The 24,457-nt window shown below is 40.1% G+C and overlaps 2 protein-coding genes across 5 annotated transcripts; one reads left to right on the forward strand and one right to left on the reverse strand.

Annotated features, from left to right (window-relative positions):
* Window positions 1–2,585: 2,585 nt before the first annotated feature.
* Window positions 2,586–19,500, forward strand: pkma (pyruvate kinase M1/2a). Of its 4 annotated transcripts, none has more exons than XM_023399249.2 (11): window positions 2,586–2,678; window positions 9,116–9,297; window positions 9,792–9,883; window positions 12,530–12,661; window positions 12,809–12,995; window positions 13,126–13,396; window positions 13,696–13,846; window positions 14,043–14,195; window positions 16,115–16,281; window positions 17,837–18,018; window positions 18,222–19,500. In XM_023399249.2, exons 2-11 carry the CDS (start codon window positions 9,144–9,146, stop codon window positions 18,326–18,328), a joined length of 1,596 nt encoding a protein of 531 aa, XP_023255017.1. In that variant the 5' UTR covers window positions 2,586–2,678; window positions 9,116–9,143; the 3' UTR covers window positions 18,329–19,500. The 4 variants fall into 4 exon arrangements, with proteins under 4 accessions (XP_023255017.1, XP_023255018.1, XP_023255015.2 ...); XM_023399250.2 differs by having other exon boundaries at window positions 2,610–2,673; XM_023399247.2 differs by lacking the exon at window positions 2,586–2,678 and adding an exon at window positions 5,090–5,259.
* Window positions 19,501–19,642: 142 nt separating this feature from the next.
* dhdh.2 (dihydrodiol dehydrogenase, tandem duplicate 2) lies at window positions 19,643–23,631 on the reverse strand. Its single transcript, XM_023399252.2, has 7 exons — window positions 23,486–23,631; window positions 22,476–22,587; window positions 22,150–22,313; window positions 21,453–21,705; window positions 20,723–20,847; window positions 20,296–20,446; window positions 19,643–20,075 (listed from the first exon to the last, which is right to left on the reverse strand). The coding sequence occupies exons 1-7, from the start codon at window positions 23,573–23,575 to the stop codon at window positions 19,966–19,968; spliced, it is 1,005 nt and encodes a 334-aa protein (XP_023255020.1). The 5' UTR covers window positions 23,576–23,631; the 3' UTR covers window positions 19,643–19,965.
* Window positions 23,632–24,457: the final 826 nt, after the last annotated feature.

A 24,457-nucleotide genomic window follows, 5' to 3' on the forward strand; every position in this document is an offset into this window, starting at 1 on the left:
TGTATAAATGCAGCCAAGCATGCACTCAACATTCAAACTATATTAAAAATTTCAGTAATATAGTACTACTATAAAATTACAATTGAAAAGTACTTGCTCTATCTATGATACACAGTTTCATTGTGGGCATGTGTTAAACAAAGTCATTAGGCATTTGAGTTAATCAGTCTTTAACCTCATTATCTCAAGGTATCTATTTAAGAACTGACCTAAAGAATAGACAGATTAATGAACAGGTGTTAGACCAACTGTCTGTCTACAGGAAAGCAGAACAGAAATTAAGATTTTTAAGCTTTTATTTGTAAAAAGGACAAAAGGGACACTGACACTGATGGCACAATATAAATAGAGGGGATACAGTCTGACATCATACCATAGTTGCTTCATCAGCCAATATCATACAGTCTGCTACTTTTTGTATTTGAATAGGTGTTCCAGATCCACTTGTAGTGCGACTGTCCACAACTGTACAGCAACAGCTAGTGTTTGTTTCTCTAGATGAATCCAAAAAAGCAGATTGAAACATAAATCCCTTAGACTTTCAGCACGGCCATTTTCTTTTCTCCATTTTCATCTGATTGCTAAAACTGCACCATTATTGGAACTTCCTGAATGTATCTCAGAGGATCATACAATGCAGTGAGCATACTGTACAGTGAAGGAATTTTAAAATGACATCTCTCTTCTTTTGTGGAGAATTATTAACTGTTAACTCTCCTAAAAATATGATGTTATGTTTATATAATTCAGTCAATCAAGCTGATTACGTAACTAACACGTTGTAGCAACTTTAAAATATTTCTCAATACTTGACTGTAAAGTTCCCCCCCCACCTCCACCACCTATTAAGGCGTCCTAGCTCCTCATCTCTGAGATTTATCTGAGGATATTCCCACAGTGTCTTACTGTACCTCGTGGCCCAGGGGTTAGCAGCCATTAATGCTGACTGACAGTCAGGGGCTTGGCCTGTGGACAGGGTGACTGGATGGTAGCTCTGTCCCTCACCTGGACAGGTGTGTCCATTGGCCTCGGGCACTGGCGTGGAGTGGATCCAGACAGAGGCTGCCAGCAACCAGTGAGGCAGCAACATGGGCAGTGGAAGCAGCAGTGCTAACACCTCCACAGCTGTAAACAGGTGAGAGCAAAATGGGACTCTAGGGAAAAGGGACATTGAAGAGTGTGACTTTACCATAGGCCACAGCGGGAACGGAAAGAAATTGAGATGAACATTAGTGCAAAATAATAGTACTCCAATGAGTATCTTTGCCAGATTGATTTTTCTAAACTCTGCTGCAGAGTCTGAATGTTTAAATTTTAAATGTCACTATGGTTCAGATATGGTGGGTGTTTGTGTCTGTGTCAAGGACTTCTGCTATCTCCTTGGCAGAGCTGATTATCACAACAGAATTAATCATCCAGGGGACCATTTGTAACAAAGCTGCCTAGTGTCTACACTGGACAAAACAAACATTATATCTGTAATTATTTTCTGCCATTAATATAGCACAGTTAATTAGCACAGTAATGCCATTACACTAACCATCTTGACAATTTATAGCAATACAGTGGTGCAGCCTCTGTCCAACAAAGTTTCTTTCTATGTTCTGTGGAACTCAAATAATAATAATTTCTTATTCTTATTCTAAACCTCCTAAGAGTATTAGTATAGCACTGCTAATAGTAGATGTATTTCTAATTTGTATAATGGTATTAGCACAGCAACATTGGCTGTGAAATTAAAAAAACATGTCATTTTTTGAATGCGAAGTTTAAAAAGTAAACTCAATTAAATATAGAGTAAATATTAGTGAATAACAATATAATATTTATGTTTTTTTTTATGTTTTTTGTTCACATTCATATCACTGAAAATCATCTAAAACCTGTTATACCATTTTTCATCACTAGATGGAGGTATTGCCTCAGACACTGCAGTAGCAAGGTACCAGAATATGGAGGGGGTCCTACTTGATTCATCATCACCCAAGCATCCATAGACCGGCTGCGAGCTGCTCATGCATTTGGTGCAATAAACAGTGATGGGGTGTAATTTTTTTTCAGTTTTCAGAAGTAAATAGAGACACGAACAATATTTTGGCAGCCTACAAGACAATTAGCTTAAATTTCCCATGCTTCCTATGAATAATTTCATAATTCGTACATCCGCACGATAATGGAGCCCAAAACACACAGACAGCATGACAGATTACTAATATGAATCTATTGTAGGGGCACCAAAATGGACAAGTCATTGAAAGCCATAATACCCACACCACTGCGTTTTTCAGGAAACCACGCACACGCCATCAGTAGTCACATGTCGGACCCCATGCTCTACTGATGCATCCACGCTCCCCGATTGGCTCCCTAACTTTACCAAGCACTTCCACCTTGTTTCCGCATATCCTTCCGCGCAGATCTTAGTTTTGTATCATTTATTGTATTTCCACAAGCGTAATACTGAAATAAAACACATGTTTGAATAGTTACAGATGAATGTGGTTTATATGTATATCTTAAGGTAGTTCATTCATTTCCATTTATCTATATTCTCTCGGATGGATATGTCTCAGCATCCCTAGAAAGTAGTTCCGCAGAGTGAGGGACTAGGGAGATCACCTTGAGCTTGTCTCAGTGTAACAGCAGTGTTATCGGGCCACGTTGTTCAGCGAGGTAAGGTGGGTATCTTCAACAGGGGCCGCAGCTTCAGCGGTTATTGATACTCTGAATTGAATTAATAACTTGCGAGACACTTGCGTTGTCCTATTACTGCTTTAACAGTTTTGCTTTTTATAGCTGTAGCTACATCCTTCACGCTGGTAAGTCCGGGAATATGTGAGTTGGTCACTGCTGTATTGTATCCACTCTTTACTACTCACCTTCTTATGGAAATCATGTTTTAAAATGCCAGTACACCTGGACGTCTATAATTTGCCAAGATAAGTCCTGCTATGTTGGCTTAGTGTGTGTCAAACAACGTTATTCTTGGAATTGCAGTTAACGATGGATAAACTAATATGTCCGTTCAGCTCTTTCTTTTACTATCTGCTAACACGTTATAGTTACGATTTACTGCAAGCCGCAGTAATTACATTTAAAATTATGCAACTAAATTTGATGCGTTTAGTATTGAACGTTGAAGAATCGCTTCCTGTTGCCTCCTGTTGTGGGTGTGGCCGCTCAGTCCTCACGGCCTCCCATTGGTCAGACACCGTGATGCCTGTAGATCAGGAAAATGTGACGCAGGATGAGAACGTGATCTTTAGCGCATCGTCTCATCTGTATTAAACTGTATTATAACAAAACGTTATTATGATCATTTGTTATCGTTAAATCGTATTATTATGTCATAATACTAATAACATGAATTCACCTGAGTTAAAAACATTATTATTGCATTCTTAGAAGTCGTGTGTCGTATGTCTTCCTGCCATTCACATGGCAGTTAGTCATTGGATAAGTTCATCACGTTCACCCTTCCATCCAGCTTTAAATAAACCCGAACCTCGTTTGTTATGCTGTAAGAAATAACCATCCTATGATAAATGTAATTTGAAGTGTGCCTCAGCAGCTTCACTGCAGTGGCTTGCTGCAGTGGTACTAAAGATAATAGGCCTTGTTAATACTAGATACATGAGGAACAAGGCTGATCTCACTCTGCCTTTCTAGGTTGCCAATAATTATTGATTTTATCTCTGTGTTTCCCCTTTTATGTGATTACAATGTCATGTTTATAAGCCTGTTCCCAAAACAGCTGAAATATGGTTATTTGACCAAGGCCGGGTCTTGTCTAAAGGTTGATGTAAAATCATAATGTCATATCCTTTGTCAAACATATCTACTGTGACGTGTGTAGGATATGCATAGGGCCTGTAGTGTAGCCTGCTTTGTTTTGTTGTAAGAAATAATTGTTTTGTGTTTAACAAAATTCTGGAGACACTGTCATTGCTATGTCCTTACTCGCCAAAGGCCCTGTTGACAAAATGGAGTCTTAATCCCAGGGGACCTGTCAGGTCATAATGTCAAGTGACTAGGAATTATGTTGAAGTGATGAGCTCAAAAAGGGAAGTGGTCAGTGCCAGTCTATTACTTAAATCTAGGCTGTTGATCAAGAGCAGATAAATTCGAAGGATTTCTTCTTTTCCCAAGTGATCCTAAGTCTCAGTTGTCATAAATCATCCCTTATGTCACAGTAGAATCTAATTTACTTAACAAATACATTTCAATCTCAAGTCAGTAAACTTTATCTGTAAGTCCAGACTCCAATATGCTGCAAGTATATACTATTAAATTGTAATTTTAGCTGTCACTGTTGATGTTTGCCTACTTTAAGAAGCACTTTGGCAAGTACCCAGCCATTTGCAAAAAATGATAAGGTGGAGTTCATCAGCTACTGCAGTTAATGGATGGCAGAGTTATAATTTTCTGTTCTGGCAGGAAGTGTCCTTGACCTGCTGTTGTGGTAAAATAATTTGAATGCAGCAGAGCCAGTGGTCAGTGCAGTGCAGGAGGCCTTTTGCAGCTGACACTGCTCCCATGCAGTCCTCCCTCAGTGTAGTCGCACGTTTGATGACTAATGCTTTGCAGAGTCATGGGTTGGAATACTACCAATTATGGGTGTTCCATTGCCACTGCAGACACACTTGACTGCACTGACACTCCATGTGCTCAGTTTGATGTCAAGTGATTAGGTAAAATTATTTAACCTCTGTAGGCCTATGTGAAATACACTGAATACACACAGCATTCTGTATTATTGAACCCATGCGATACCCCATCTAAGTTTTATGTTGGAGGCCTAGTTTACCGGCCTACCATAGTGTAAATACCATCGTACATACTGAGTATTAGATTTCTACAAACAGACTCTGCATGCTGTGTGTTATTTTTAGTCAAGACTCTGTTTTTAGGCTTGGGGGTGTTGCAGGACCTACGTTGGTTGTAATATTGGTGTGATACTGCTCTGGTTTGTCGTCGTGGAAGTCTCATGTACGTCCATTATATCAGGTCATGGCGATTGCCTGGTCACAGCAGGCACACTCTGTGTCCTTTATCCTCATTGAAAGGATTTACTCTTGAGCTCCTGAAAGTGTCGTATGTATGCATGCGCACTGCAGCAGTCAGTTCTGCTTGGACTGCTGTTGCAGGAAGGAGTTCGCTCATTGGCATTTCAAGTTCCAACAGGCTGGGGTTATTGTGGAGGTCATTGGTAATAACGTGCCTGTTTGTCCCCAGAAGGAACCGGAAGATCTACTGGTGGTATGTAGTGCAACCTGTAAATGGTTCCTTGTCTGAGTGATTGTGACTGATAGAAACCATATACTGTCTCTGTGCGCCATGCTGGATCAGCTCAGTGTTATGTCACATCTATATCAGATGATAGTAAATGTCATGTCACCCTGACAGAAATCGTGCTGTGGCTGCTAATGATTACACACATATGTTTCCTAGATAAAAGAGAAGGAATTGCCTAGAAATACATGAGAAAGGTAGTAAGTGAGAATATGTTACTATAAGAGAGTATGTTACATAGGTAGATGTGTTGTGAAGGGATTGGAGGGGATTATTAACAGCCAGCTCTAAAGTTAGCCCTGCATCTGTGTCAGGGTTACTATGACTGCTGTTGGCCTGTGGTGGCTGCTTACTGGCTTTTCCAGGCGTCAGACACGCTATCCATTTTTGGCAGTGGGCCATCCTGGTTTTTTTGTTTTTCCATAACAACCAGGAACAGGCAAACTGGATGAGAGAGGCTAAGACATTACTGCACTTCATGAAGAATGGTTTCTGCCTGAGTTTCTGATCTTTCTTTTTCCCGTGACATTCCCTCTGGTAGCTCCAAATATAACAACTCACATGAGGATACAGGAAGTATCTCAGGTTGAGTTGCAAGAGAATGACATTACATTCAATGCATTCAATTGATAAAGATAGATGTTATGACTTGTTTGTTAAGCTTGACTGGAAATGCATGGAAGTTGTGATTCAAATGGAAAAGAGGGAAAAAAGGTTACTAAAAATACATATTTTACATGTCACTATTTTGTAGCAATGGCATTCAAATCCAGTTAGGTTTAAAAAAAACAAAAAACAAAACCTACAACTACTTTTTACCATGGCTATATTTTTGGACATGTAACTGTTTAGTAGTCCATGCATGTGGTCAAGTAGCAAAACAGCTTGTAAGGAGAGCTGCCTGAAACTTAAGCTTTGCCTTTCCCTCAGAGCCAAATGTACATCCCCTTTCAGTTTTGCAATTGCAACTGTCAGTATTGCATTATCTTAAGAATTACATTAAAATGTGAGGTTGGTGATCCCTCCAAAAGCAGGCCAGTTAAGAAAGATATTTTACTAAATTCCTGAATTTAACATGTCAAGATAGGTCGTGATTTATTTTTACTGTTAAATTAAATTGTTTCGTCAAATACCTTCATAGGTTACTATAACCCAAAATGGTTAATTATTGAAAATATGCAACAGGGAAATAGCATTTGCTCACATTTGAGAGGCTGTAACAAGCAACCGTCTGATATTTGTAATGGAAAAAACGCTTAAAACTGATTATTGTCATCATCGGGTGTTTTTTCCCCACCATCATCACCAGTGTGCCAGAATTTGGAATGGTCCACTTCTTGTACTTAACGATATGAACATTTTTGCAATAATGCCAATGTAGCATATGCATTTTAAATTCAATTATGTTTCTTAAAAATGCTCTTACATGAACGGTAAATGAAGAAAACAAGAAAATTATTAAAAAAAACAAAAAGACTGCTCCAGTAACTGTGAGTATGTCAGACTCTTTTCTCCCCTCTGCAGCCTTTCCCTGTGGTTCGGCCCACTCGCATGTCTGCCTCTAGCCTTGTCATGGTTGTGTGTGCACAAGTGGGGATGTGACTATGCTCACGTAGAGCTCTGGTCTGGCACTGGTCTCACCCATTGAGTGAAATGTTACATCATTACTCAGTGGCTCCTGTGAAGGAGCCCGTTGGTATCGTGGCAGTGCCTGGAATCCCCCACCATGATGCATTCGTAGGTAGAATGTGATGAGTAAGAGGCAGTCAGACCGTAAAAGTTCATGATGAATGCAACAGATTTTCCTCTGAGACTAACTGGCACTAAGTAGCCACTTTGTAATAGAAATGCAGAATCATCCTCAGTCCCTCAGTGGCCTCATGGAGCAACCTTTTAACAAATTGTTTTTTATTTATGGTAACTGATATTACATGTCCAACACTATACATAGTAGACACCCTAGCTGTCCTGCTGTAAGTATTGTTTTCACAAGGACCACCTGGGATTAGAAAAGGATAAGGGGGTTATGGCTCATTTGTCAACCTGTTGCTCCTGTGAAGAAACAATTAGTCAGTATTTTCTTTGTTGAAGTCCACTTCAATGTATAATTCAAACAGAGGGAACCTAATCTATCCACTGGATGGTTTGGATTGTGCCCTTAGTTGGCACCTGAAAGAGAGTCATTATATTCTTAAGTTAATTGGTCAAAATTTTCATAGGGGTATTGGTATATTCTTTTAATCACTTTTACATCTCCTGTACATTGCCTTTATTTTGTAAATGTTGTTTTACTTTCTTTAGTCACCATTAGCTCCCATTTTATTCTGATTTAATAATACATTTTTCTTTTTTATTATAAAAAACTTTATTTCCTTTTTTGGAAAAGTGTCCTTGACATTACTTTGCTTACTATTCTTAATGGGGAAAATGCTGATAATGAAAAGTACAAACAGTGGATAGTGTGCACATGGACCCCCACATGGGATACAGTAGCATGATCAGTGTATTGCAATGGAAAAATGTGGCTGCATACTTACTTTTTCTTCATCCCAGTTTCAATAAAGGTTCAAAATTTGGTCAAATCTTTACCCAATTTTTGTTTGAATCAATTTCCTCCTACTTGCCATATCACTAGATTTACTGTTCAGTCAAGCGTTTCCTCCTCAGTCTGTGGTGTGGCTATGAAACCATAGCAGCCAGAGCCGTAGTATAAGCAGCAATCCTTATCTCTATAGAGAATCAGTGCTACACTCTGCTCAAATACACCTTGTTGGCTGTTTGTTGAAACCTGCCTGGATGATATGTTTATGAGATTATACAGTGCCTCTTATAATTCTGTCAAAAAATAAAAGGAAGTTTCTCAGGCAAAGCACATACCCATACACACCATGCACTCATGACTTCTGCACAGGATGCTGCCATGTACAATGTACTGTTTTTTTCACTTTTCTAGTACAATGGAATTTATGAAAGTGTCATGATGAATGCTTGGTAATTCATGCTCTGTAGATGAACATTGTGATGGTATCGTTGCTATGGATGACTCAGAGAGAAGTGGGTGGGGGAAACAGAATCTACACAGTGTAGCAGCTAAATAAGCTACACCACTCTCAAGTGTTAGCCTTAGCTAGTTCCTTCATGTATCAAACTGCAAATGTCTGACAGCTGCCTGAAAGGGCTATAGTGTTTTTCACAGTTGTCACAAGTATATATTTATTATCTGTATGAACTATTGGTTGTGTAAACCTACCCAAAAGCCAAATAGTAACTCAACAAAAGAGTCTTGTGCAAAGTACCTCACAATGACCTTTTATTTACATAGAATTGCAGTGGTTACATTTCATAAGCCTAAACTTAAATTGTCTTTAGCCTTTGTAGCTGAGAAATGGATAATTTTCAACTCCCAGTTGTACTGCACTTCGATGTCTGCAACCAACATAATTCAGTAATTGATTCCCACAGGGACATTCACCTTACTACCACAAGGTCAAGATAGGTGCACGTTGCTAAGGAAACACAGCAGGGCAGATACCTCACTGTCAGCCTGCTAAGTCACATCAGTGCATCTACAGTGCGAAGTTTAATCCTCCTGTTGGCCAAAGGCAATTAAGTTTTGACTCTTCATGTAATCTAACAACCACCTGATGCATACAACTGTCTTCTGTCCAAAGTCCTATTGTATTTTAAAAATCAGTTTCAGTTTAGAGACTTGTAAAGTGGCTGTTAGATTTTGAAGAGTTGAGCCAACAGTGCCTAACAGAAGAAATCTGTTGGTTACCTTCACTGTATAAATTCACTTAATTTTTCTCTATTTTTCTTGCAGGACTTCTCCAGTTGCACCAGTGATCACCATGCCTCAGCAAAAGTCAGACATGGGCTCTGCCTTCATCCAGACGCAGCAGCTTAATGCTGCCATGGCTGACACCTTCTTGGAACACATGTGCCTGCTGGACATTGACTCTGAGCCCACCACTGCACGAAACACTGGCATCATCTGCACCATTGGTTGGTCTGCATTGCTGGTCTGCACGCTTAAACACAGAAAAAACTTTTACTTTAATTCAAACATAAGGAAACATGCTTTCTATTAAACATGCTATAATAATAGCAGTGAATTCCTCAAGAGAACACTTTAAAAGCTAATTAATTAAATGAAAGGTTATTCATACAATTAAAGGTTACTTGCCTGTTGCCTTACTTAGACATACGGTTGCTATAGATGCATAAAATGAGCATCACAATCACGTTGTTCCATTATTAGACCATATGTATTAATCACAGCTGTTCATTTATAAATAAGACTGAGCAATAACAATAACAAGCAGTGAACTGAATAAAGAACATCCCTGTACAGAAATGGGAACCTCATTTAGCTGATTTTAATTCTGGCTGTTGAAATTTGGATTGAGGTTGCTGCACAATTAATTGTGGAGCTCTATCACGAGGAGAATTAAATAATATCAAAATTTCAATCCTTTTCTTTCAATGACTGCCTGCAGGACCAGCCTCTCGTTCTGTGGATACGCTGAAGGAGATGATCAAGTCTGGAATGAACATTGCCCGCTTGAACTTCTCACATGGCTCACATGAGGTGGGTCTTTCCACAACTCTCTCGACTGTGTGAATGAGTTGGGCAGGTACAGCTAACCAGTCAGACTGTTAAAAGTCACGTTTAAACTGTGCTGATAATTTCTGTCAAACATGGTTCTGTGCTTTATCTCAGAATACCATTGGTTGGTTTGTTGATCTGTGAGGCAATCTTTACACTTTCTTGTCTAGCTTCTTTTTTTTTTTTTTTTTGATTTTCACACAGGTTTGGTAACTCTTTGCACAAAGCTCACAGTGAACAGTCACGTAATTCATTATGAACTGCAATCAGCTTGGCACTTTAAGCAATACTAGACCAGCCAGCATGAAAGGAAAAATAGTGCTAACTTAAGATTAGAGTTTGGGCTAAACAACATCAAAAGTGATACAGCCTGACTGAGTCTGTGTGTCACACAATAACACATGTCCTGTAAGTTTTACGAGCTGCAGATCTCACCTGAATGCACCTAGGTGTTTATTATCTGTGAGCAGAAAGATGTGAGCAAAAGTTAAATTTAAAGTTGCCATTCAAAAGCACAAGTCAAAATCTAACTAATTTTAATGGTCAAGCTTCCCTCTTGTATACCCTACTATACCCATTTTATCTTTAACAAACAACTGACAATTGGCTAATGAATTTTGTCATCTGTCAGTACAAGTTCTCCAAAAGCCAGATGACTTATGATACCACTTTGATCTCTTGGCTTCTCTTCTGAAAAACACTGCCTAATAAGTTCACTGTTCGGGCAAACCTAATAATGCATGGCCAGGTGACTTGCTTTTATGCCCAAATTCAGCTCAGGGTAGTACAGAGAGAGGACACAACGTAAGTTGCAACTTAAGACAGTTACACAAAAGGTGGAGGCCAGGGGAGAGAGGGACTGGCTGATTGTCAGCAGTTTGTACGCTGTAAACAGGCAGTCATTCCAGGTGAGCTGAACCCACAACCTGACTCAGCTCTCTAGGCTCCTGCAGGGAGAGGGTCATCATATATCCAATCCAGTATGAGTAATGGGTCCATTTAAACCATATAATGACATTGTTGAGATTCAGCAAGAAGCTCATAGAATTCTTTTTTTAACTTTTAGATTTGTTCTTGCAAAGAAGAATATCCCACACACTGCTCTTGCTCAGCATCACAAAACCTTTATATTCACAAATGTAATTTCATAGCAGAAGCATAAATTTACATTTTGTGTAGATGTATAAAAACTGATTCCATTACAAACATTTAACTGTCCAAGAAAAATGATTAATTCTGTTTGAGATATTTGAAGTCCTCCTCAGTACTGCGCTTTGTTTGGGTGTGGGTATTTCAACAAGTTTAAAGGTTCATGTAGATTCAAAAAACTACAAAAGAAACCACAGCTGTGTTGACTTGAGGTGCTATAAATACGTCATCTGTAGCTTCCTGCCCTGTCTTTATCTCCTCAGCAGGCAGCACACCCAGATTCTGGTAGTGTGTGTGTACACAAACCCACAACAAGGTCAGTCCACTTTCAGCTAAAGTGGCAAGTGGGAAGTAGATTATGTTGCAAATCCAGTAAGACATTTGTCTTAGACCAGTATTGATAATATTGATTGAAAAGAGAACTGAATCCATGTAACTGAACATAAACTTTAGTTTCAGTTTACATTTTATAGGGAACGAATTATAAACCTATGGACCCAGACCTATACACATACCTACAGTAAATAGTCATCTGCTCTAAATGTAGTGAGTGTAGTGTAGCTCAGTGTGTTGCCAGTGTGAAAGGTAGCCAATGTGATTACCTGCCACTTAAGTTATTACTGAAAGCTCTGTATACCCAGTTGGGCAGCATAAGCCATGTGCAGCAGACATCTGTCTTCAAAGTAACAAACATACTGCTATGTGTTCATTAGCCTGCACTAATGAGCATTAATAACATGAAAGTGCTGAATTTCTCTGAAGTTCTCTTCCAGAATTTCCCGCAGCATTCCCAGGCCCATTTCCAGGCCTGCCGTCATTGTTTCTATTGTTTCAAATGGAATTTGTCGGACTGTGTTTATGGTATAAACAGTATCAGACAATGGGTAATGATTTCATGCAAGTCTCTTTGAACATTTATGACTGAGGTTTCATCATATGACAAAATATGACGTGTGCTCAAGGACTCATGCTACAAGGACATATACCTCTGATGACATTCTGTATCAGTATATTGCTACTCTATGTGATACTGTATGATAGGCAACCTCTCAGGTTTAATTTAATGGCATCATTGAATGACACTTAATTTGCAAAGCATTTTCATTTAAAGGGTCTCCGTTTTTCTTCTTAGTGACAGTGACTCTTAACATATCAGTGAGGGTGGTAGTAAAAAGAATATGACCCCTAGTGATACTGTCAGTGTGACTCATGTTTATGACCATTTGAGTTGTCAGATGCACCTTTATCTTTTGATTGCCCTGTCTGACCTTTATGTCTGTTCAACAAAACTTCTTATACCAGTGCCACGGCCAAACTGTGATTTCTTTTCATTCAAATTTGTGTCCTAGCAGCAAAGGGTTGGATAGAAACAGAGCTTAGATGTCACAGGTTTTATAACTGTGTGTAAATCAGTATCTTGCTTACTGTTTTTACTCTGGAGAAAATTGAAATGTGTAACAATGCTCTTCCTTTCTGCAGTACCATGGAGAGACCATCAAGAACGTGCGTGAGGCATGTGAGAGCTTCGAGCCTGGCAGTATCCAGTACAGGCCCATTGGCATTGCCCTGGACACCAAGGGCCCAGAGATCAGGACTGGCCTCATCCAGGGAGTGAGTTTAGCATCACCTGTTCTCACTCCTCACACCAATATCGTACTCTTCATAATGACTGTAGTAGCTGTTGATGGCAATCAAGAACATTTTGCATGAAAACTAACTGGACAGAAAGTAAAACCATGTCTATTAATGATGTGACAGAGTGGCACAGCTGAGGTGGAGCTGCAGAAGGGCAACATGATCAAGATCACTTTGGACGATGCTTACCAGGAGAAATGCAGTGATGAGATCCTCTGGCTTGACTACAAGAACATTACCAAAGTGGTGGAAATTGGCAGCAAGATCTACATTGATGACGGACTCATATCCCTGCAGGTTAAGGAGATTGGTGAGTGGCGGCGAGGCAAACACATACAGTAAATCTCTTGTGATCCATTAGAAGGTTTAAAAAAACACTGCTATCTCTTAATACCCAATGAAAGACTCAAGGTCATCTATATTGTATTTTCTTTCTCCAGGCTCTGATTTCCTCATGTGCGAGATTGAGAACGGTGGCACCCTTGGCAGTAAGAAGGGAGTGAACCTCCCCGGTGCTGCCGTCGACCTGCCTGCTGTTTCAGACAAGGACGTCAAGGACCTGCAGTTTGGTGTGGCGCAGGGAGTCGACATGGTCTTTGCCTCCTTCATCCGCAAAGCAGCCGATGTCCACGCTGTCAGAGCAGTGCTGGGAGAGAAAGGCAAAGACATTAAGATCATCAGCAAGCTGGAGAACCACGAGGGTGTACGCAGGTGTGTATGTGGATGAAATGTTTTCATTGTGTCTTTTTTTTTTTTGTGTATGGTTCAATAATTCTGATGTTTTGTTTGTGCTGTGTTGTTTCTTATTTTATTTATTCTTGGGTAGGCTGAGCAACAAGGCCAGATCAAAAAATTATCAATGTATGTGAATTCTTATGGTTATGAAGACAAAGTTCCAGCTTTGAAAAATTGTGTTTGATGAACCTACCTCTTCCACCTGCCCTTTTAAGGTCCCATGATAAGTTGTACTTTGTGATTGAATTGGTTGTAATACCTTGTCTGTTGTGCAGATTTGATGAGATCATGGAGGCCAGTGATGGCATCATGGTTGCCCGTGGTGACTTGGGTATTGAGATCCCCACAGAAAAGGTCTTCCTTGCCCAAAAGATGATGATTGGTCGCTGCAACAGAGCTGGCAAGCCAATCACATGCGCCACTCAGGTCAGAAAATAGCAAAGGACATACTGATTTTTATAGGCTAAGTTTTCTAAGGAGGTGAAATTGAAAGAAAAAACAGTGCAGTCTCAGTGTAATCTCGGTAAAACAGACTATAAACATTCATTTTGTTTGTACCACTCAGAGGCTGTCATGTTGAGATTTGTTTATCTTCTGAACCCCTTACATCAACACCATTCAGATGTTGGAGAGCATGATCAAGAAGCCCAGGCCAACTCGTGCTGAGGGCAGTGACGTAGCCAACGCTGTGTTGGACGGCGCCGACTGCATCATGCTGAGCGGTGAGACCGCCAAGGGAGACTACCCTCTGGAGGCAGTACGCACGCAGCACATGGTGAGTTAATGTATGCTAAATGTAACAATAGTGAACACTGGTGGAAAAAAAACAGTGGTATGCTTTAGTAAGACCTATTGATTGGAAAAATTAATTAAGTTTACATAATATTGCATGATTTGTCATTTTTAATTCTTAAAAAATGAATTTACAGAAAAAAACATTAGCATCTAGTGGGAGATAGCGCTTTCTTGTTTCCTGATTTTTGTGTTCCTCTGAACACATCTTTTACTTCTCCTTCAGTTGCCCAGTGACACAGCTTTTTTTCCACTTGGCCCAACAGCTGCTCAGTACAGTGTAAGCAGGAGTGTTAGGCCAACTGGAAGTGACTATCAATTAGTTAATCTTTCTATCCACTTATTTCCACTTTGTATATTCACTGGCATTCAGGTGTTCTTTTGAATAATCAATGAACAATTGATCACCATTAAGAAATGTGATCATTCAAAAATAAAGACATTAATAGTATAACCTTATTCATGCTTCCTTAGGATAATGGTTCCAGCTGTGCTGGTGTTTTAAATTGCTGGTTCCCAAGATAATTCCCATACAATACGGATAACTGTACCAGAGTTTTTCCATAGAATAGGAACACAGTAAAAAAGTGTAACTTACCTTTATGACATGTTGGGACTTCTAAGTCCACCTTAACTGAAGGAAATGTCTGTCGCCTGCACCTCTTCCTCTAACAAATTCACTTGGGCTGCTCTTTACCATTTCTTAATTTACTCTAGTATCCCCCAGTCTGATCCACCTAGTTCTTGTCAATAAGGATTTACGGTGCACACAGAGGATAACTAAAGACTGGTGAAGAGGGAGCAGGAACAGCAGTTTGGAGTTTGTTTGTTTTTTCAATCAGGGACAGTCACAAATATAACACCTTTTTGAAGTCTGAGACCCAGAAGTGTTAACCTCCTTGACGAATGCTTGCATCGAATCACAGTTATTATGGATGGATAATGCAGCTAATGCTGTCTTGCCTTCCTTTCATCGTTCAGGCCTTTCTTGGCTAACCTACACTGTCCTTGGCTATGCTCTGTTGTTTGCACTGCTATGCAGACCCAGGAGTGACTCAGCAGTCCTACAGCTCCTGTCTTTGGACTCACAGCCCTTATACTGAAATTGCATGGGGTACTTCACAATCCACAGTAAAGCACAGCTTCCATTGACATGAGACCAAACATTTACAGAGAGGACTAGAAAAACTTCACAAGGACCCGCTCTGTTTCTAAGCCATTTTTTCTGTTGAGCTTTGTCTTTTTCTCATCTACCTGAGTCATACTTCTCTTGTTCATTCTTCCTGACTGTTTTTAACCATCTCTTCACCTTTGTGTGCAGTGCGTAGTATCTCAACTCCCAGCATGTTTTTTAACTCCCAGCTGACACAAGGCAGCTTTTTTTAAATTGTTTTTTAAAGTAATTTATTTTGTGATTCTATTTTATAAAGCTCAGATCTTACATTTTGTCATTAGTTTTTTTTTTTTTTATCTTAAGGATGAATAGTTTAAAAGGTTATTTCAGCTGTGCAGTTGTCTTCCTTCCAGATTGTATTGTAATATTTTACATTTAATATCTTCTAAATGGTTGTGCTATAATTTGGTCTCTTGGATATGTTTTAATGTTGATGTTTTCCTGTTTCCCCCCCCACTAACTGCACACCTAAACTCCTCAATGGCCATTGTCCATCCTGTCCTTCCCTCTGTCCCTTTTATCTTCTGTTCTTCTTGTTTCTCTCTAACATTGTCTGTGTTTCTTTTCATGTTACTGTCCTTTTTTTTTTTTTTTTTTTTTTTTTTTTTTTTTTTTTTTTTTTTTTTTTTTTTTTTTTTTTCTTTTCATCCATTTCCCTCATTTTGCACCTGTGTGTGCCTGGTGTGGGAATGCTTTTGCTCGATGCATCTTGCCCTCACTTGTGCCAGATCGCTCGTGAAGCCGAGGCAGCCATGTTCCACCGGCAGGTGTTTGAGGACCTGCGTCGTTCCACACCGCACTGCAAAGACCCCGCTGAGGCTATTGCAATCGGCGCTGTTGAGGCCTCCTTTAAGAGCTTGGCCTCTGCAATGATTGTGCTCACAGGCTCTGGAAGGTAGGCAGGTTATCTGGTCCTGGCAGGTCGAGGAGGCCACTGATACTGTTCTCAAGGAATCTGAGAGAGGGAGAGTAGGGCCAGACAGGGACTGACTGAGCAAGTAACTGGGAGAGCCTGGCAAACACCTTGGGCAGACTGCTGGTTGTTTTTTACCCATGTGACCAAATTTTAAAAAGCAAAAATCTGGTGTTAAAAGGTAAAAATGTATACATTAGCCCAAAGATTTCTCCCATTATCCCCTTGACTGAGGTTTTTGGGCCTCTTTATTTGTTTAAGTGCTTAAAGGAACCATTAACCTATCATGTCCCAAATAACTAAACCAGGAGTCTATCTCAGGGTTTGCCAGTCACTCCCAGTGGTGTGAATGATTCGGCGTGCTGTAGTGGTGGCGTGCGTGACTGAGAGTAACCCCCCCACCCTTCCCTCACGGTCCTTTGGTGCTCAGATAGCACGAGAGGCCGAGGCAGCCACCTTCCACAGACAGCTGTTCGAGGAGCTGAGGAGACACTCCCAACTGACCAGAGACCCATCGGAGGCTGTAGCTGTCGGAGCTGTAGAGTCATCCTTCAAATGCTGCGCTAGTGCCATCATTGTTCTCACCAAGACTGGGAGGTAAGAAAGAGAAGGAAAGAGGTGAAATGATCCTGGTTCCTGAAGGTAAGGTGTTGCCAAACTGTCACTCTGTGTCTAGCACAGCTCTTGATTCTCCCTCAAGCACTTAATGTGCTCTTATAGATCCCCTCTCATTTTAGTGTGTGTGTGTGTGTGTATGTCTGTTGTGTGCTGTTACGTGGGGTGGGTGGAGATAGCAACAGATTTCAAGAGTGAGAGTGGGGGGTTGTCATTAGTCCAGTCCCAGTTTCTACCCTACACAGACTTTAAAAGCAGCTGGTGCGACTTTGCACCTTCCTGCACTCACGTTTTCACAGTCTCAAAATGCAAGTCTGCCATTTCATATGAGATCTAATTAAATGAAGTGCTGCATATACTGTATATCAAATCATATCAGAGGATTATTTGAAACCATTGGTTGTACACTTGCTGCCAAATACAGCTTAAATAAGCTTGTACTTGCCAGCAATTTTTGTGCTTACTGGCATTATCAGACATCTCTGTTTTTAACACAGTGCTATTAATTGTGGGTAATTCCTTCAAGAATGTGTGAAGCACTGTAAACTTCCAAACAGTTGATTTCACAGTGGGGAAGTCCTGAGCCTTCAGTCTGCTGTTGGAGATGAACATTTGGATTGGGTCACTGACTTTTGTTGTCACTTACTATCACTGTCCTGTTATTCTTGTAGCACGTTAGGGCAGGACAACTCAACATCTTTGTTAATTGGATGGCAGGGTTTTTTTATTTTTAATTTACATGTATTAAGGTGACATGACTTGTATGACTTGAATTTGTTGCCATTTTGCTCTGTAATCATCATAATTATGTGGTCATACATTTGTAATCATTTAGTTTAAAGGAAAGCATTCAAAATGTGAATGAAGTGAGGAAATCTTTTGTGCTTAGCTTTATGTTATGTATCTGTGTGCATATGTGCAGGTCCGCCCACCTGATCTCCAGGTACAGGCCCCGTGCTCCCATCCTGGCTGTGACCCGTAATGCCCAGACAGCCCGCCAAGCTCACCTGTACCGTGGCATCTTCCCCGTCCTCTACACCAAGCCTGCCAACGACGTGTGGGCAGAGGACGTCGACATGCGTGTCAACTTTGCCATGGATATGGGTAAGGACTTGATATCCTAACTCGCACCCTTTTATTCAAAGTGCAGACGAACATACTGACATAAAGTTGTGTAACTTATTAGAATCCAAAGATGAAAAACAGCATAAATATTATTGCTGTGAAGATCTGAGCCAAGACACTGTTGAACAGAATTTAAGATGCCAAATAACATTTGGTTGAATGTTTTATGTTTAATCTTCCAGGCAAAGCCCGGGGCTTCTTCAAAGAGGGAGATGTTGTCATCGTCTTGACCGGCTGGCGTCCAGGCTCCGGTTACACCAACACCATGCGTGTTGTTCTGGTGGCCTGAACAGCCAACAGGGCTGCTCCACTTTCTCCCTCCACTTTCCTCTATCTTTCATAGTTCTCCACCCCACACTCCACTCCAGCTGACAACCCTTCACACCCAACGTCCAGGATCACAGATTCCACCCCTGAACAATTTATCGTTTAGGCAATAATGGAAAAAAATTTAAAAAATAGTCTAGCCTTCCGTACAATTCCACTTTATGTCTCCATTCCATTCTCCTCGATTCTCTCAATCAAACCAGTCTTCGGGGCCTCAGATGAAAACACCCTAACCAGAAACTGCTGTATTTATTCACTCAAACATTTGTACAATTAAAAGCGAGTCCAAGAGTGAATGCATCCTGGTTTGTGTGCATGCGCAAACTGGTTCTTGTTTAGGTGGGGTCGGTGATGGGGCAGACTGATCTTAACAGAGCACCTTGACTGCTGTAGCAGTTTATTAACCACACTCCTCCCCCGACTGAAAGAACAAACTTGTGGCATCCTAAAATCAAAGGGCTCCTCCTACAGTGCAGCCTCGGGTCCACCACTCCACCAAAACAGATCCTTTCTGTCTGTATGAAGTGTCCTCTCTTAAATGCCAGCTTTCACTGTATTTAAGTGTATCTGTAAGTGTTGCACTCCTAATCTACTCCAAACAATGTTACATTCTATATTATACTTGACTTTTGTGAATGGTGAAGTTTTGTTTTGGGACATCCAATACTACTTATATTTTGTCTGACAATAGAAAAATGTTAGTTTTGGATGTCCTCTCCAGAGGTGTTTGAGTTAGTTACTGTATTGGTATTATTAGATGTGTCATAAAGCCTTTACATTTCTTTGCATTTATATCATATCTAAGTTGGCACTTATGAATCATGTGGTTCACTAAAGTTGACTGATATGAATGAGCACTTTTAGGGTTTTTTCACACGCAGGACTGATATAGGGATAAAGCCCTGTCCCTGTCATTCCCAGTGGGTGATGGGTAGAACCCCTTTGCTAATCTTTCTCCTTCTACGTCAGTGACCCACTGTAGCTGTCTTCATGTGTCTGATGTGCTTTTTGATTGTAATGCTAGAGTGTCAGAACTAACTAAATGTAAAGGGGTATTGTAGTGTTAAGCTGGTGTACTGAGCTGTCCTACAAGACTGGATTTCCATCAATAAAAGAGATGAGCACCTATCTTAACTCTGCCCTGCACATGTTTTGTTTGACAGTGGAATAATCACAAGTTGAGCACCACAGTAAATTTACATCAGATGAAGAATTCAGGTGAAACATTGTGAAAAGACAAAAAAGTTAAAGCATAATCACAAAGATACTGAGAATCTTTTTATGAATAGGCAAACATTTCAGTGTTTTATTGTGAGGTTAGACCCAAATGATCCAGTGAGGTTGTGGATAGGTTTATGATGAGCTTCTTTATCTGAAAACATGAACCCTACTAGAGCTCACCATGGTCAGCCACAATGACAAATAGAAGTTCACTCTAAAAAATGAACTTTCTTCATCAAGATCACAACATCTTGCATTAACTGCTGGTAGTGTATGAATGTAATCCAGTGTATCACTTGTAAAAATAAGAGCAAATTAGTGTCTATTCTAAACTTGTTGCACTGCAGGGAATCACAATCTTGAGGATATGTTAAGCACTCATTGGCGGTCCTGGCTGTACACCACCCCCACCTGCTTTCGAATCTCATCCTCCAACTCAGCCAGCAGACGAGAGTCAGCATGAGACATAACTGCACTCTCCTTCAGCCCTATGTGGAACAGACATAGTGTGAGCACGTACACAGTGTACTGTCAGGTCTACATGTACAAACAAGAGTACATGGCCGTTATGAGTTTAGCGTCTCTGATGCCACCTTGTGTTGAAAGTGTATATAAGTGTCACAACACATTGTACATGTTTTAGATATTGTGTTAATACATGAATTAATTTCTCTATTACAAAGGATACAGAGTAAAACATCGCCATACCTTTGAGCAAACACTGGCGAACCTCCTCTGCTTCATAACGCATCCCTGTGCTGTTGAGGAAGTTGAGAGGCAAATAGGGTTCAGGCACTGGGTACTGAGTCCCCTTTCCATTCACCTCCAATGATGTGGGGCACCACATGTGGGCAGGGACCTGAAAGAAAAATATATAATTACAGCATATACAGTACATACAATGTGTGCAGTAGATACACTTCTCCCTCTTTGTGTTACACAAAGCACTTTTTTTTTTTTTTTCACAACACCCAATTTCCTCATTTCCTTCCTAAATTTCTTCATAGATGACCTCGGTTCACTTACTAACTTTCAATTGTATTCTGAAGATGCCAGTGTGCACAGTGCAAATTGGTATTGCATTTCAGACTGTTTGAATTTTATTTGAAAAAGCGGCCTAGCTGTGATGACCCACCTTAATTGTGCCCTTTGTGCCTACAATAATGGCATCATTGGGCAGCTGTACAACTGAAGAGCAGGAAAACACAGCCATTCTGTTCTTGGAGAACTTCAGAGTGACAACCACAGTCTCATCCACTCCTGTAACAACATACAAATATATGATGCACATTTGACAGAGATAATAAAATCAAATACATGAATTTCGTGACATGAATTAAAATGCAACATGAAGGGAGTAATTTCTACTGCATTTTATACTGAAAAAGAATAAAAAAAACTTTATTGTTTCATAAAAGAAGTGACAGAGATAAGATCTCAAGTCTTATCACACAGGTACACGCACTCTCTTAATTATTATAGATTAGGGATCATACTGGCACAAAAGCTGGAGCAAGAACTTTACAAGCTCAAACTCAAAAACTCCAATCTGTTAATACATAAGCAGCTGCAAGTGAGGTCAATGAATCACTGTCAACCCGTGAGTCGGTAATCACAACAGGTTTCTTTCTTTACTCCTGAGACTGACACCATGTGAGCAAAATACTTTTTGGTAAACATGTCACAGTGAGGGAAGTCCAGAATGAACCACATATTTTCACCATAGCTGGTGAACTTACATCACCGATTCGGTACGCTATATTATTGAGTAAGTGCAACACTTCCTCTCATGCTAACTGACTGGTAAGCTGTCAGTTGCTTTGGAAAAATATCTATGAGATGCCTGTGGCCTGGGTTTTACTTACCCGTATCCATGCAGATTCCAGTGGCTTGTATGCACTCTGGCTTCTCTCCATCATACACCATGCATATGAACTGCAGGCAGTAGATGCCAATATCTAGTATTGCTCCTCCACCCAGCTCCTTCTGCATCGCTCTTGGTACGTGCATCAATGGCACGCCAAACTCCGTTCTGACCATCTTCAAATCACCCACCTCCCCCTGGGCCAGAAGCCTTCTGATCTCAACAGAGGCCGGGAAAAAACGGGTCCAGACAGCCTGGAGCAAAGGAAAAGAAGCAGTTCATACAGTCACATTTTAAAAATGAGCTAGGGTTTGGTTATTTAGTGACTTACAAGTTTCACAAATGGACTCAAAATAAGTTTAAAATTATTAATGACGGTTTGCACGCTCATTTCAAGGTCTTCTAAGATATTGTTACTTGGTCGTTTTTCTGACTTGTGACCCCGCTAACTGGTGAAATCATAATGAAAAAAATTTTTTAGTTAAATATGATTAACACAAGTAATACTTTATATTTTGACAGACAGAAGCAAGAATTGTAGGCTTATTAAAAGAAAAATCCCTGAAATCATCTTGCTCAGAGTGTAAAGTATGTAATGCATTTGATCAAATGTGAACTTCATTGTCCAATGATGCTGCAGGTGAGAACTGGAGAAAAAGAAAATAGATGTTTTTCTTTTTGCTCTGCTCAATCCATACCTCCATGAGGAAGACGTCGTTCTTCTTGGCAGAGGCCAGGATCTCCTGCACCTCCCTGGAGTTCATGGCCAGCGGCTTCTCACACAGCACATTCTTCTTGGCGTTCGTAAAGAGCAGACAAGTGCTCAGATGGAAGGGGTGGATAACTCCAACATACACCACATCTGCACACATGTAAACACACAGATCAGAGAACGTCCTGTAGGAAGACACTGACACTGAACTGGAAATTAGCGGAGATTCACCAGAGGGTTAGGGTTAGAAATAACAAACACAAAGAGCCATCAACCAATCAAATTTGACCGTGGAAGGACAAAAAAACTGACCAATGTTTGGATCTCTGGCCAGCTCCTCATAGCTGCCATATGCTTGAGAGATGCTGTGCTTTCTGGCAAACTCCTGTGCACCCTCTAACTTGCGAGCTGCTACGGCCACAACCTGTGAATAAAGTTTCATATCATTATTTATTGCAACAAGTTGCTCTGCCCTCACTCTAATAAAAAGACCCACCACAATCTATGTTGCAGCAGTGTATACTCCAATGCTGATATAAAGGCTTAATTCTGATGTCTCCCGAAGTATATGGACGCATTATTGCCTCATTTAATAAGGCCATGTAATAAGGCTTATCACATTTTCCCACATAGTCCAATAAAACATCTAATCTCCTGTTAGTTAAGAACTCTGCTTTTCTCAGCCTTTGGTGAATGGATGCAGGCAAACATTGCTAAATTAATTAATTAGCTCTTGCTTTCCAGAATAACAGTCTCCCACTCACATTCATTTTGGAGCATGAGAGTCTCTAGATTTAATTTTAGCCTTTTAGTTTTCAATGCTGCAGTTTTTTATTATACTTTTGTATTATCTGAGGCTTGGTTCGAGTGTTTGCCTTGGTTTAATTATTGCTGAGATTAGAAAATTATAATAATTAAGATAGAGAATAATAAAAAATAAAATAATTTAGATTAAAATATATACTTAAAAAACGACATCTGCACACATACCGTAATTACTGGATTGTGGACAGAGAAAGAAATCTTTGATGCGCATTTAGTGCCTGTTTTACGGTATGAAAAAAGTAAGTAAAATATAGGAAACGTGGCTTACAATGTACACAAGCCCAATGACATTTTGGACGTAGCTTTCTGCTCGCTGAAACTGCAGGTTTCAGATGCACAAGAATATGTGTATTTAATTTATTTCGTTACAGGTTTTTGACTTTAAATCAGCAGGAACATCAGACGGACAGTCCTCACGGAGGAGCCTCGCTGAGTCCTGAGTTATGAACACGATCGTGTATTTGTGTCTACACTATCACACCTGCCGATACTGATACCTGATGGTCTTCAGTGGGCAGAGTTTTCAAGGCCACAGTGAAATCATGACTGATCCTCCCGGCGCCGCAGATTCCCCACCTGGTTGCCATATTGGAAGAGGAATGAAAGAATGAGAGGCGTCTGCCTACGGACTGCAGCAGAGGGGCGTGGCTCTAAAAGTGGGCGGGACTATAACTTACGCAGCCTGCAGGCGGATCCGTTCGGACAGAATGGGTTTAATGACAGTGGCTGCAATCTGACACAAGGTGGAGATACAGTATTAGTTTAGTTTTCAGTGTGTGACGTTGCACAAAAATAACAGGATGGTGATGATTTGTTGTTTACAGAGCGAAAACGTGACCTCCAGATAGTGATCATAAGACCAAAATACGTTGTCTGATCTCTTCCTCCTGCATTGTGGGAAGCTCCCTGCCTCTAATCATGACAGCCTTTTACATATTTCAACCCTTTTGATTATTGTACTCATTATTTTAAATGATTTATTAATTTTTAAAATCTACTCTTTACTATTTGACGATTTGCCTTTAACCTTACTTTGTATTTTATTTTCACCACTGATTAATAGTGTGAAAAAATAATCTATCTATAAACTATTGTCTATTATATATTTTCACTTGTCTGCGTTTTATTCACAGTTTGAATTCTACTAATAGTGGGTTCATTTTTTTTTCACCATAAAGTATTATGTCATTGTATATTATATTGTGCAAACTGTACAACAAAATTAAAAGCTATTATTGATATTCACTTTCCACTGCATCTCTTGTATTACTTTTGATTCAGGATGGATTTGTTTTTGTGAATGTAATCACCAAGAGTGGTTTAAGGTCAGAGGTCAACTACAAAATAGTCCCTTCGGTGCAGGTAAGAGCTGACACGCACAGGGATATTTTGTTAGGGCTGATATTTATCATGGCTTGAAACTGGGAGGTTGATTTATTCAACTTCATGTGGTTAGGCTGTGTGATATG

The sequence above is a fragment of the Seriola lalandi genome, unplaced genomic scaffold, assembly GCF_002814215.2.
Source record: "Seriola lalandi dorsalis isolate HSWRI2012SDOR001 ecotype SW California unplaced genomic scaffold, Sedor1 jcf7180002051108, whole genome shotgun sequence".
NCBI classification, from domain to species: Eukaryota; Metazoa; Chordata; class Actinopteri; order Carangiformes; family Carangidae; genus Seriola; species Seriola lalandi.